At 36.9% G+C, this 14,558-nt stretch overlaps 2 protein-coding genes across 2 annotated transcripts in view; both read right to left on the bottom strand.

The window, feature by feature from the left end:
- Positions 1 to 293: 293 nt before the first annotated feature.
- LOC124169194 (mediator of RNA polymerase II transcription subunit 29) lies at positions 294 to 2,132 on the bottom strand. Its single transcript, XM_046547713.1, has 4 exons — positions 1,672 to 2,132; positions 1,531 to 1,592; positions 1,372 to 1,456; positions 294 to 1,115 (listed from the first exon to the last, which is right to left on the bottom strand). Exons 1-4 carry the CDS (start codon positions 1,816 to 1,818, stop codon positions 828 to 830), a joined length of 582 nt encoding a protein of 193 aa, XP_046403669.1. The 5' UTR covers positions 1,819 to 2,132; the 3' UTR covers positions 294 to 827.
- A 6,145-nt stretch (positions 2,133 to 8,277) lies between these two features.
- LOC124169204 (ubiquitin carboxyl-terminal hydrolase 7) overlaps positions 8,278 to 14,558 on the bottom strand; it is a 39,582-nt gene continuing 33,301 nt past the window's right edge. The window contains exons 22-24 of the mRNA XM_046547724.1: positions 14,480 to 14,551; positions 11,612 to 11,711; positions 8,278 to 10,310 (exon numbers count right to left, since the gene is read on the bottom strand). Coding sequence (XP_046403680.1) covers positions 10,204 to 10,310; positions 11,612 to 11,711; positions 14,480 to 14,551 — 279 coding nt within the window. The 3' untranslated portion in view covers positions 8,278 to 10,203. The remainder of the gene's footprint in view (positions 10,311 to 11,611; positions 11,712 to 14,479; positions 14,552 to 14,558) is intronic.

A 14,558-nucleotide genomic window follows, 5' to 3' on the forward strand; every position in this document is an offset into this window, starting at 1 on the left:
AGGAGTAGTATCAGTATCGAAACAAAAAGCAACCTAAAGTATTTTATTTCATAAATTCTTGTAGTTCTACGTACTTAAACAGGGGGTTTCCATGTTGGCCTAGTTTTATGGTTACTGCACAGCCACCTTGAGCACTTAAATATGCATTTACTCCGAGGCACTAACCAACACTCCATTCAATCATTTGTTCAAAGGTGAGATATGCAAACAAAATCAGTTTTAAATTTATGACAACCTATTTCAGCCTTTTTTTCTTTTCCAACTAATTACCAGGAAGGAAATAAATAAAGATACTATAGTGACAGTATATTTGATTGTGAGCATAGAATTCTGAGAAATATTACTTATCACAGTGAATGTTATTCCCTTAATTATTAGTTTTACATCCAGTGAGACATCAAGAAGCAATCTTCAGTATAATTGACATAACTGAACATTGGGATGGGCTTGGGAACTTCCAACAATAGGCCATGACCTTTTGTTGTTCAATCGGAAGGCAAAAGCAAAATACAGCGTTGGGAGAATTTCTATGACACAAGAAGATTAATAACAATATTCCATGATAAAAATCAAAAATTGATTTGTTTTTGATGATTGAAAGCAAAAAAACTATTACACTTGGAGTTTGAATGTTTCTAATATCATAATTTTTAAACTATGGAGTGGTATGGGAATGCCACTTCACCAAATAGAACAATACCCATTTTTTTGCACAAAATGGGCCTTGTATTTACTGGATAATATCATGCTCATTGTCCAATACCTAATGTCTTTTCCCAGAGGGCACCCACATTAAAAATTAAGGTCCAATGTTGAATTCAAAAGTATCAATCACCAGATGCCACATTTTGGGCAGCTGCCACCAACTCATGATGAATTTCCCTAGCATAGGATACCTGAGCCCTGACAGTGGCAAGAAATTGGGAATAAGTAAGCACAGATGCTCCACCTCCAGATGGATCTCCTCCTTGATTGGTTCCGGCAGCAGCCACCTGAGGAGATGCCGGAGTTGGATTGACAACCGACGGAGATGCTTCGGTCCGAGTGAGTGCCACAGGAAGAGGAAGATATCTTTGACTGCTTCCGCCTTGGGAAACGCATGCGATAGAGGTTTTCTGAAAAATGATTCATTTGAGTCACCTTAACGTGTCTGAATCATAGAACGGAGAGGTCCGCAAATATATTCATGATTACCAGCAGTGAATGGTTACATTATAGGGTTAAACGGGAAAAAAACATGAAACCATCCTCGATTGCAACATGATTGATTGAGAACTGATCACTCACTTTGAACGACAATGACTTAAAATCTTAAACTTGTCATTAAAAAACAGGAGAAGAAAGTGGCTTAGTTTATTTTAAGATAATTACCAAATGAAGCTCAATCTGGTCACAAATAGAATAAAATTCTTCGATGTTTTTATCAAACCTAGGAAGTGGCACATCCACGCCTTTTCTGTAAAAATAAGAATTGAAATGAGCACTAAAATTGCGGAACGTGTTGAACTCGAGTATCTCGCATTCACTCACAATGATCCAATGTCAACAAGACTGTTTTGATGAAACGTTTGCGCTGCTGTCTTGAACACAGCCTACATGAAAAAAATGATCAAATGATTGAAGTATCCACGAACACTGCATTGCCAAAAGATAAATATGTAACACAGTTACCATCAAAGACTCTTTCAGAGCAGGCATCAATGATTTAACTTTGGAAATGTTATCTAGCCTCTCTTGCTGCTGAGGCATTTGTTGCTGCGGCGGTTGCCCTTGCTGTTGAGGCGTACCTGGTTGCTGTTGCTGGGCTTGGATATTCATTTTACACAATCGGCGGTGGAAGTAACAAAACACGATATTGTGCAGCCCACCAGCCGACCCAGGTATCACTAATACCGTTTACAAAACTCAACAAGTGGCGAAAAATGAATTGTTATTCAAATAAAAACTTGGAAAAAAGTATCACTTGGCCAGAAAGAGGGGAAAAATAATACTATACATCCATGCAGCACACAAAATTCAACGGAGTTGACGAAGCCCCTCACATTCAATCAATATCCATCCCTCTATTGGGTTGCAGAATACAAACAAACCCTGATTAAAAACTCTGCGATGCGACCAAAACAAAGCGAAACTAACGCGTACAATCGGCAGCGGATAATTTAAGAAGTTAAAATAAACAAATGAATGTCGAAATTTGACCCGCCAAGCATGGTAAATTTAATTCGATTATGGCGTAGCGAGTATATTTACGGTTGACCTATGGCTGGTAAAAATATGCTCATGTATAATGGGACAAATAGGCCCAGATGAGAAGGTGTGCGCACATGGATTTTTGAGATTTGGCAGTAAAGAGGGCTCACGTATCATAACTTTGGTCCCTGGTGGGCTACACGTGCCACTATGGTCTTGTTAAAAAATGTTGTTGCACTAATGGATGGCATGGAGGATATCAGGGAAATAAGCAAGGTTATTCATTATGTAAGAAGTCGTGGAGAACAAGTTACTGTATTCTGAGGTGGTATTGATAAAATATCCTGGTGGTAAAATAGAAACTATAGGTAGGGTATGCCCAAAGAGTACGTAATAAGTGTGACAATAATTTTTAGGGTGGGAATGTTAGCAGTGAAAAAGATATTTACTCTGGACTAAAGAAGATTGGAGGAACCTGAAGGTGGAGAATAAAATCTAAATACACCAGGAATGAAGTAGCCCACCGATGTGGGCACTTCTGGATAACAAGCCCATGATCTCTATAAATGGCAATTGAGGTCAAGATGACGCTCGAAAAGTGTCAGAAGGCATTAAAAAACTTCTTATTGTGTGAAAGAAGAGAGAAAAACTGGAAATTTTAAGACCTGACAGCTCACACTAAAAGATAATGACATGTATCATAGATAGAACAATAAAATGAAGAGTATGGAATTTCCTGGATGAAGGCCAATTTGGATTCCAGAAAAAAGTAGGGAACAAGAGACAGTGGCGCAGCAAGGGGAGAGTTTTGGGGGATAAAACCCCCCCCAGAGCTCAGAGAAATTTTTAAGTTTAATACATTTTACTCGTTTCGATCAGTATTACTCATAGAATAGTGTTAGAATTTATCAAATATCCCCCAGAAAGTCGTAAAACTCGCCATTTGGAACCATTATTCTCCAATTTTTCTGGAGGAGGACCCCCGCAAGGCCTGCTTACCCTGGTGGGTATGCAACACCCCCACACCCGTAAGTACAGGGTGGGGCAGAATGGACTCCCTGATTTGACTGGTGAATTGTGAAAAAACAAACAAATATAGTTTTAAAATGTTTATATTTTCCAAAACTATATTCAATGCCATTTTATTTTTATTTGGATTTGAAAATTTGTTCATCCAGGTGACGACCTTGGCGAGCGATGCACATATTGAGTCGTTCAAAAAAGTTTTCGAAATCTCTTCTCAGCATATCTTCTGATATTCCAACGATGACATCTGTAATTGCCTCCTCAAGAGCTTCCATGGTCCTTGGTCGAACTTTGTAAACCTCAGCTTTGAGATATCCCCAAAGAAAAAAATCGCATGGACTCACATGCAGGGAGCGAGGGGGCCACGGAACATCGCCTCGTGAGGAGATCAGGCGAAACTGTCTTTGCAGAATTTGGCGTGAACGAAGGGCGGTATGAGCCATGGCACCGTCCTGTTGAAACCAAAAGGCTTGTGTGTCATATTGCTGACAATACTCTTCCATTTTAGGTTGAAAAAAGTTCTCCAGCATTTCACAATAACGCTCAGAGGTAACAGTAATAGTTAAACCTCGAGATTCAAAATAGTAAGGCCCAATAATGCCTATGGAGGACACGGCACACCAAAATGTCACTTTCGGGCTATGAAGAGGTCTTTGGTGAAGTTCATGAGGAATTTCAGTCGCCCAGTACCAAAAATTTTGCTTATTAATTGTGCCGGAGAGGTGAAAATGCGCTTCATCGCTAGACCACAGATGAGCGTCGGGTTGCACAGAGGTTAAAATTGCATTGCAAGCATCCGTACGTTTCACCCTGTCTTGTGGACTCAATTCTTGAACGACAATCATCTTGTACGGGTGTAAGTAAAGGTCAGTGTGTAAAATTTGCCTTAGTGTTCTGGACGATATTCCAAAGGCAGCAGCATGTTCCAGCGCAGAGCGCGATGGAGACTGCTCAATGGACGCTCTCACTGCCACGATGTTTTCAGGTGTCCTCACACTTTTAGGTCGCCCTGCTGGTTTTCTAGGAAGTGCAGATCCTGTCGCCTGCACAATAGTGATCCATTTCCTAATGGTTTTGCATCAGTAACCTTGTTATGACGAGCCAAACCAAACTGCCTCCGAAAAGCCCTCTGCATTGCCAGCACACTCTTATTGATTATAAAGAACGTTTCTATGACAAAGCCTCGATGCTCACCTGACCACTTCATTGCAATTACTGAAAATGGCATCGCTTCCCCCACCTAATGACACTACTCTCACCCCGCTAACACACCTGCACGCTCTACGGTAATTGTCTGAAACTAGGGAGTCCATTCTGCCCCACCCTGTATTAGTTGTGCCTAAAACCCCCCCTACCCTTAATTCCTACCTGCACCCCTGACAAGAGAAGCTATACATATTTACTCAGAGAAACAGTATTTACATGGAGAAGGCTTTTGGTAGCATGGGTTGATTTCAATTATTAGAATTCTGAAAGAAGAGTGCTCTACAATACATAAGGCGATGGCATAAGAAAAATGAAAAGTTCATGTGATAAACAAACAACCTCAATTAAATCCTGATCCAGCTAAGAAGAGGCAAGAACAACAATAGGAGTGAGCAGAGTACCTTATAATTTTTGCTCCTTGTATCATGAAGGCCATCAATCCAAGAGAAGACTCTTGATTGCAAAATTCCCTTTAGAAAAATGCATGCTGTGATTTATATTCATGTTTATAACTTTGTACTCCCACTACTTTTTTTCCTAAAATTTATACAATCAGATTATGCAGTCACATTTTGGCATATGTCTCATCTAAAGGATATATCAAACCTGAAGATGCTGCACAGTGGCTACCACTGAAGGAGAAAACAAAGTAATCAGCAGAATAGTCCAGGTGAAGAGGGCATTCCACAAAAAGATCAATCCTTAAAAAGAAGTCAACACCTTGGAGAAAAAAAATTCAAAAGTCCAAAGTTGTCTTTGATGAGACAACACAGTTGATCCCTGTTTCCTAGTATGGCCATAGCAATTTGTATGCCTGTTGTCAAAAAAACAGCTATAGTTAAAGAAACAGGAGGGACAGGAATGTTTGTGGCCGCTAAGGGATTGCATCCATGGAAAGAGAACTGACTGCATTTCTCAAAAATGGAAGCAAATGTAAGATCCTAGATTTAGTCAGGCCACTAATACTCATTCTTTTATTTATATACCGTGAGCAAAATTAAATTTAAGTACTAAGCATAAAAATGTCTTCAGAATTTTTTTAACTTTTTTGTCCAGTAAGTCATAGAATTACTCATGCCCTCATCAACTGCAACCGGGATTTAACTCGTGCATGGGACTGCCTTACTCAATGGAACAATTTTAAAACCTAGAAAAATTAAGAGCATTAGATGTATGGCCTACATTGATTGCCAGGAGATGAAATTTAGGAGAAATATCTTTACCAAGGCATCAAATATTCAATATCATGAACATTTAACTTATCATGTTCAACTAGAACTTATACAGCTTGGACAGGGCCACCCAAATGGTGTAAGAAAGAGAACTTCATCAAGAGATTTTATTTTCAGGGGTCTTCTTATAAAAATCAATGTTTTTTTTTAAAGATGGGGTAGAGATGTAAGAAAGAGCCTCAAACATAACATCCCTTCATAGCTGTTCAGTATCTGAGAAATTATTGGTTTGTAAGTACGGATGATCAGAGCTGGATGCTGGCTACACTACAACAGCATAAACAGAACTCTTGCAAGAGAAATTCATAAAAAATTCTGCAAGTCATCATGTGTCAAAGGAGCTTCATAAATGAACATCCAAGGCTATTTGATTACTCATTCCTTCTTTATCATTCAGTGTGTGCCTTATATATTGCTTTAGCTAGAAATTCAACGTTTATGGTATTACTTAGAAGAAACAAAAATGCTAATCACATACATATTCATAGGTTTACAAAAAGTGTTTCAACAATAATTCAATCAAAAGTAATCCCAAGAAATTTTAATACTGCGCAAATGAAAGAAAAGGTAATTTTTAAACTTGTACTATCTTGAGCATTCCTAAGAAATTTATAGAATGCTTCCATGGCAAAGCTGTTCAAAGAAAATTACTGCAACAATAAATAAATGCTTTTTCGTCCTTCATATTAATGCATGAGACATGTAAATATTCTTAAGTGCTTCAAAATATTGTTAAATTTGCTCATGCATTAGACCTGTTGGCCGTTAATATCAATCACTGAGATTTCCTTAACCCCCTAATACTAATGCTTTCAGAGGAATGTGAAATGCCTTTTGTACTTCACAATTTGAGAACTCATCACAACTTCAATTACAAGAGATGATACAAAACAAAAATTACAGAAAACCATGGGCAATGTAAAGTCCTCAGTAGGAGCTGGTGCCATACTGATTGTAAGGCAGGTTACATAAAATATTTAGAAAATGAAAACATAAAAAGCATTAGGTTTATTCGATGATGATTACTGCCATCAATAGGAAAATAATGATAAACCGAATCAATTTCAGGAAAAAAATTAGGAAAATTAATGGTAAAAAAGATTCATTTAGAAAATTCAAAAAGGAACTCATAAAAGCAGTATGTTTCATGGTATAAGAAATTTCTAGACTTGCTTAGGAATGAAAGCCCAAGGCCCTTATAGATCCAATATGCAAGGATTAACTAATAATTTTTGGAAAAATTTTCTGGCACTGAGCAAGCCCAAAAGAGAAAATTATTGGAAAATACGAAGTTGATAAGTCATTCTGAGAATGAGACATCATAATCCCAGAGGTAATTTCTTTGTAGAATGAAATATTAGAACCATAGATGTACATAATGAAAAAATGATTAATCTTTATGCCAAAGAAATTGTCCCCGGGATGAAACCCGTAGCAATTAATCATAAGCCAAAAATTGGCAAAACTACGAAGTATCAGTGGTTATCAAAAGAACCATTTGACTCTTCAATCCTGATAAGTATTACACAAAATTATCCAGCTGGTTACTTTGGTGGTTACCAAAGGCACAATTTTTTGCTTTCCTGAGGGGAAATAATGGGGTTAGTAGTTGCTTAGGCAACTGCAGACCTATGTATAAATGATACATAAGAATTATTGATAAGATAGAAGTCTAAAATATGAATCAGACAGTATTCCAACTTTCACTTCGTCTTTCCTAAACATATCTCAACAACTACCGACTTCCAGTCTACAAATTAATTTTGAATTTCCTCTTTTGACTTCCTTTCCAATCCTAGTACCATTGATCTCACAGTCATTCTCTACTCTCTCCCTCTTCTCGCTTCACTCTATTAATCCTACTTATTCATAAATATTTGAATAACGAAAAAATGGATCGATGTAAAAATAGATGCTAAAATGTCTAATTCCATGATTAACAAAGATTATCTACTTTTTCAAATCCATTTCAAACCAAAATATGTATTTGGAACTAATTAATTTAGGTGACACACATGTACTATGATGATCTTTAAGTTGCCATTATTTATTTAGAATAATGCTGCAAACAATTTTATATTATTTCCTATAAGGGTGGCATAAAATTTTATTTCAATTCAATGATTATTGCCATGAAATTGGAAAACATAAAAATTGTTAAGTCATCCTGAGTGTAATTACTAAAAAATGTAGGAAGTTAGAGTTGATTCCAAAGAAACTGTCATACTGAGCAGCTGTCACGGCAAAGGGCTTTCACAAACCTAACTTGAGGGTATATTATAAAAAGCACACACAAAGAGAAACTGGTGTCTTGGTTAAAAGTTACCCATAATGACATTAAAAATTTCTTCTCTTTGTAAGTAATTTCTACCTGAGACAATACAAAAGGAATTACTATCAAATACTTTTCCACATAACTATCTTTCATAACAGCGGAAAAGGTAAGCTAATCCAGTAATTTTTTGCTGTACATAACCTTTGGCTCTATGAGACAATTCAATTTTTAAATGAAGTATAAACACTGCTATAAACAATACAGCATTAAGAACTGATAGTTTGAATGGGTAGGTACAATAATCCAGTAGCTCCCCAGAGGACTACTAAAAATAAATTTCCTATGGAGTTTTTCTGTCTTCTCCACATGCAATTTATTTCATCTGAGCAACATTTATATGCAATAAAAATGAACAAGCTGTTGAGAAAATTTGAAACAGAAGTTGAACTCTTCTGAGTGCTTAGGTTATCAGCAGAATGCCTATTGCTTAATGAATTCGTTGAAGTCATTATGTAAATTTACTCAAATGGTGAAATAACCAGTAAGTAAAACTGAACTAGATTGCTGTTTATGGCAGTTAGCAAAAATCACATTAATCACTGAAATGTCTACTGAACAGAGGGTGGTTATTCCTTCAATATCTATAACTTTTGAGTAACTTCAAACATTCACCAATGATCTGACATACATGGAAATTAATTTGGACATTTTTCAATGCCAATAAATTGAATAACCTCCATCAAAAAAACCATGAGGTAACAATCTCAGCACATTATGTACACATCGTGCATATTATTTACAGTCATGAAGCAACTCTTTAAAAACTGATGGATAGGATACGGTAGCACACTGGCACTTGTGAGGTAATTTAGCTCTGGGAAATATTGCTATCAAAATAATTGGATGCTAGCTATAAATACATTTGATGTTTATTTTGTTTTGTTGACTAAGACTATTACTTATAGTTTATGCAGAAAATTATTCCCACACCAATGGGAATCAATTCAAAGACATTTCTTCTTGCTCAGTCACTGTTATACACAATAGAAGCTGTTCATAGAAGATGAATACAATCAACTATGATCTTTGAACTAAAATGTTTCATTCTTATAGACTTTATTGTTTCTAGTTCAGGGAATCGTCACATGTTATTCGAATGATAAGAAATTTTTGTTTCAAATGCAATGGCAAAAAATTAATAGGAAAATTAGCTCTATAATACAAAATTGAGTTTGACAGTCAATTTAAAAATCTTAACCGCTACATATGTGTAAGTCATCCCATCAGGCTTAGTAAAATGGAAAAATCTTACATATTGGTTCCAAGCAAAACTTATCTGACAATTCAAACCAATTACATTTAGCTTCCCAGAAAAACTGCCAAATTACAAGTATCTTCAGACCAGCATATGCTCATTTCCTTCCATCAGGGCAAAAATTCATTGACCACTGCTATCACCTCTCAGAGCAAGATGAAATTGGGCAAAGATAGGCACAGGCCAAAAATGCAACTTATACTATTATCAGAAAAGTGCTTTGAAGCATTGGAAAATGAGACAAACAGGCCAAAGAAGTGTTGGTAAATCAATCCAAATAACCTCTTCCAACCAAATATTTAAATATTATGGGCACAAAATTTACAAAGGAAAATAAGACCCTTGGAGGCAGGCTACTGGGAGAGTACGATGATTAACAACTGGAAGGCAACAAGTTCACCAGTATTGTGTATCAAGTACAGTCAAACTATCATTTTCACATAAATAGACTTCCTTGCTAATTAACAGCAACCAAAAGGGAATTGGCTGCTTAATGATCACACTGGATTGTTATCACCATATTTTCCATTCATCACTTACGACTCTCCTATAGCATTTTTATGGGGCAAGGGAAAATACTTAGATGCCAGGGTGTTTGAATTATACACACAACTGATACATGATGGCAAGGGAGACCAAAAATGCACAACCCGCAAAAACTTTCTTTTAAAATTTTTACACTCATATTACCATCCACTCACACATGCACACTAGGTAGTTCCAGAACAATCACAAGGCTTGGGGAGTTAACCTTTCAAACATCTTCTCTTGCTTGACACCATTGCGAAAGACACTAAACACATCACTCACAAGACATCCTATTGTCTCCAGTTATTCCCACTACCTTGCCACTTGATCACACTGATTTAGTCAGTCTGCAAACAGCCTATCCCTGCAACGAAGTTAGGCAGATGCACGAAGCATGTCTGTACAGCTTGAAATGTTCACACATGCTATTTTCAATTGTAAATTTTGATGGCCTTCTCCAAATAATTATAACGGGACCTCTTTGGTGCCTTGTTAACATGCTCCAGACCTAACCATGGCCTCAGGGTGGCACTCCCAACTATGGAAATAAAGTATAAAAAGAATTAATTTAAAAGGTAGCAATTGATAACATTTCATTTTTACTGAGTATGCATAAGTCAAATTAGTACACATCAAAGATGCTGATAAAAAGAAAAATATTCATTAAGCCACCATGAAATAAAGATGAAAGCAATTGGATACAAACAACTCAACGATGTAACAGGTGCTAACACTACGTATACTACTATATTTGAAACGAGGCATCTGCATATGCCATAAGTTTCCTCATATTTCCATATCTATGTGGTTTTGATGGCCCACATAAACACCACAAACAATCATTCAATCGTTAATTCCACCCAAGAATATGCAGTATTGGTGTGAATAAGTAGAGCTCCTCCCCAATTTAACCTCAGATTCATGAAAGTCATAAATTTATAGGCTGGCCATTCCCTATCCCTGAGACATTTCATTTCATGAATCTAAAAAAGGAGTGTACAGTAGAGTGAAACATGCATGTGTCAATTTCAAAAGGATTTCAGTACGTGGTTATTTGAATTTAAAGTTTGATTTTATGCAAGCATACAAAATCCTCAGTTTCCAAAAAAAGCTTATGAGACTCCACCGATAACAACATTTTAATAAGCAATTGCAAGTATGTAATGAGAGGTAATGATAAAAGAATGGATCCAGCAACCGACACATTTTCTCCCATACATACTTAACAAAAAAGAAACCAATGCAGTTTATTCATTTTATTCGATCATGCTTTTCAGGGCAGAAAAGATTCTGGCAATGGAATGAATCACATCTAAACAAGGCACTACTTATGAAAAAATCACCACCTTCATAAATCACAGAATGAAAGAATGGCCCACAATTTTTATTCCCCACCTCTGCGTCCATTCTGCGAAACAACTCATACAAGTCAGACATCCCACCTATTCCCGATTAGCAAGAAAATTCTAAACATAAATTTTGTCACATCTTATGGCTGCAGCATGATGACTTTTCAAATTATATTCCAATATGTTCTACCCAGGAATGAACACAAAAATGCCACCTCAGAGGATATGATGGCAACGAAAAACTTCATAACTCAATTCTGTGATGAATTCACATCCAGGAGGAGTTAATGACTTCTACATATTCCATCATAGAAATCTGTTCCTATTAAAAATGGGCTTCAAACCTTAATTGGAGCAGCAGGGAAGAAGGACCATGCCTCCCAACTCTTGAGTGATAGTTGTATTTCTCCTTCAGGAGAGTGATAAATATGATTTATCCACTACCAATTACAATACTTTTATGTTCAAAAATAACAAAAATATCACTCACCTTGGTTTACACTTGGTCTGAGGTCAGCAAGATTGATTGAGTAATCTGAATCCTCTTTAATGAACTGAGGCTGACCCATGATCACAATGGCAAACTTGAACTGCAATTACATAATTGAAGCAATTAATGCAATGAAGTAAACATCATAAATTACTCTTGTAGCGAGGAAATTAACTGACACATGCTACCAAAGCATATTTATAAAATATTCCAACAAATTCAATTATCAGAACAGGAAGCATTCAACAAAATGCTCACACCTAAGTACATCACTAAAGTATTGGAGTCGCAAATGACATGGTTACAATACTGATTTTATGTACACAATTATTTCACCAATTGTCACCACTGTCATATTGATTCAATTTTGCTTAAAGTTTATAAATCACAGCCTCCCAGCTTACGACAAATAACTTTTCAATTGAATATTAAATGCCTTAAAATTTTTCACAAATCTCGACCAATCAGCCTTTTTTCCAATTACCTGATCAGGCTCCTCCGCCAATCGAAAATTGGTGTATTTTGTCCTCTATAAAAAACAGCTTTTTCCAAAAACTACTAAATAAGCTTAAGGAGAATCAGTTTTTAATTTAGGATAGTTTGAAGATAATATTTCCTTCAGAGCAAAATCCAAATATGACCTATATTTTCTTTCATAACGTCAGATTTTTGCAAATTTAAACTTACCCCTTATTTATGATAAATTTGGTAAAAATTAGCCTTAATTGCTGTTGCACAAATAAATAAATCAATTCTTATGAGATGCATAATTATTAAGGAACCTACTCTCCCCTTAAAATGAAGTATGTAAAATACTCTATTCTGTGTTTCTGAGTTAATCATGACAGCTAAACCACAGCTATAAGCTGATTCTGACACATTAAACATGGGAACCATAAAGTTCAACTTCCAGCAATTACTTTTGATCTTTACATGAGCAAATATTCACTAATAGAAGTCCAATTTTTAGGAAAAAAAGAAATGACGTTTCCCTGAACATGAGTGATAACAGCCTTTGCAACCTTCTATTTTCCATATTTCTTCACTCAGAACCTGCATATAAGCCAAGAATCAAACACCACTAAGATAAGCAGCGCATCAACTTACAACCTCCCTACATTAAAATCTCAATTCCATGAAGCTACATCAGGGAAAGTATCGTTGTCCACGAAAACTTTAAGAAAAATGGAATGAATACTATAACATCAAGTATGATGACTGCATAGTTAGCTCGTGTGATATAACCAGTTACGATGGTACATTTTCTTCTAATAAATCTGGAATGAAATTCCAATCTACTGGCACAATTCATCTATAAGATAATAATATATTCCACAGATGATCAATGGAGCTTTACAATTCTCGAAAAAATGGTTAGGTACCAAAGAACTATTAAAAAGAAACATTCCACTTGACAAAGAGTACTTCGAGCACTTCATATATCGAGATACACAACGAAAGTGTATGGGTAAGCCATATTCAAGAACACAAGTTTTCATTGGTCTATTGACCATCTTAGAATTCTAAAAATAATCCAAATGCTCAGTGAGGTTGATCAGGCAGGGTAATTGCTGGCCATAGCAACAGGAAACAAATGGCCTAACAAGCAAAAATGGATCATCATCTACATACAAATAAATTCTCCAACACTTCTGGCATGCAATGACCAGGTTGCTCATTCAAATTTTTTCATTAGCTAGAGCTAATATTAGCTAGTCATAAGATAATACAACAATGGTAACGAAAGTTTCTAATTTCTTCGTGAACTTGAGTTAGTGACCATAATTAAGAACCCTAAGGCCCTTATTAGACGAGGTAGCCAGGCGACGTCGCCAGCGACGAACCTGGCTACCCAGCTTGTCGTGGGTCATTGATTCTTATGGGCCTTATTACACGAGGGTAGCCAGCGACGTAGCCACACTTTGGCGACTGACTGGCTACCGAGCCCCGTCGCCACTCCGGTCGCCACTGGCTACCCATACTGGCGACGCTGCGTTGTAGCATACGGAGCTTATTACACGAGGTCGCCAGGCTACTCGGTCAGTACACCTCGCTTGGTACTGCTCACGGTTGTGTTGTGTTCTGTTGTGAGTGGGTGAGTTGTTCAGTATGTCCACGCCAGTTGAGAAAATGCCTACATCTTCTGATTCAGTGGAAGAAATACGCGGAGAGAAGAAGAAAAAAGAAGAGCCGCAGAAAGACGACCAAAAGAAAAAGCATGAAGAGCTCGTGAAAAAGTGCCAGAAGTTGGCCGACACAAAATTAAGATAACGTTACCACTCACAACGCAGTCCACTATAGTTCACAGCAAACTGAGAGAAAACGGAAAAATTCTGGCTACTGAACTGGCTACATAACTGGCTACTAGGTTTGGTAGCCAGCGACGTCGCCAGCTACCGTCGCTGGCGACGTCGCCTGGCTACCTCGTCTAATAAGGGCCTAATGTAAACACAGGAGCAAGCAGTCACGAGGAGGCATTAGGAAACACTGTTCATACCACACCATGTTCCAATGTGGACCAACAATGGTCTTGAAATAATAATTAGTAGCATACGCTTGTTTTAATTTCATTTTTGTGCTGAAGAAAGCCACCCCTTTTGAAAACAAGCACGCTCTAGGGGCAACTTTGTGCATGTTTTAGCACCACCAACACGTAAGTCAAGTAACTCTAATTATTACCAAGCAATCTCAAGTGAAGTAATTGAAGTAGAAAATAACTGCCTTAAGTTGGGAAAGGTAATGTAAGGGCTCATAACACTACTTGTAGATATAACATTGCAAACCCGTAAGAGTACAATAAAACAGAGTAGGTATTTGGGATGGTAATAATTAAAACCAAGCACTAAATATATTTTTGATAAGCAATACCTTTTCAAACTCTTTGTCTTGTACACCCAGTTTCTTCTGTATCCTATCCTTCACTTTGGAGAAAGGTTCTCCCTAAAAA

Source organism: Ischnura elegans, chromosome 1 (assembly GCF_921293095.1).
Source record: "Ischnura elegans chromosome 1, ioIscEleg1.1, whole genome shotgun sequence".
Classification (NCBI taxonomy): domain Eukaryota; kingdom Metazoa; phylum Arthropoda; class Insecta; order Odonata; family Coenagrionidae; genus Ischnura; species Ischnura elegans.

Coding starts and splice junctions, on each gene's coding strand:
- LOC124169194 (XM_046547713.1), bottom strand. CDS start 1,818: ATGAATATCCAAGCCCAGCAACAGCAACCAGGTACGCCTCAACAGCAA. Junction 1,457..1,530: donor CTTGTTGACATTGGATCATT/GTGAGTGAATGC, acceptor TTATTTTTACAG/AAAAGGCGTGGATGTGCCAC. Junction 1,116..1,371: donor ACCAGATTGAGCTTCATTTG/GTAATTATCTTA, acceptor ATCATTTTTCAG/AAAACCTCTATCGCATGCGT.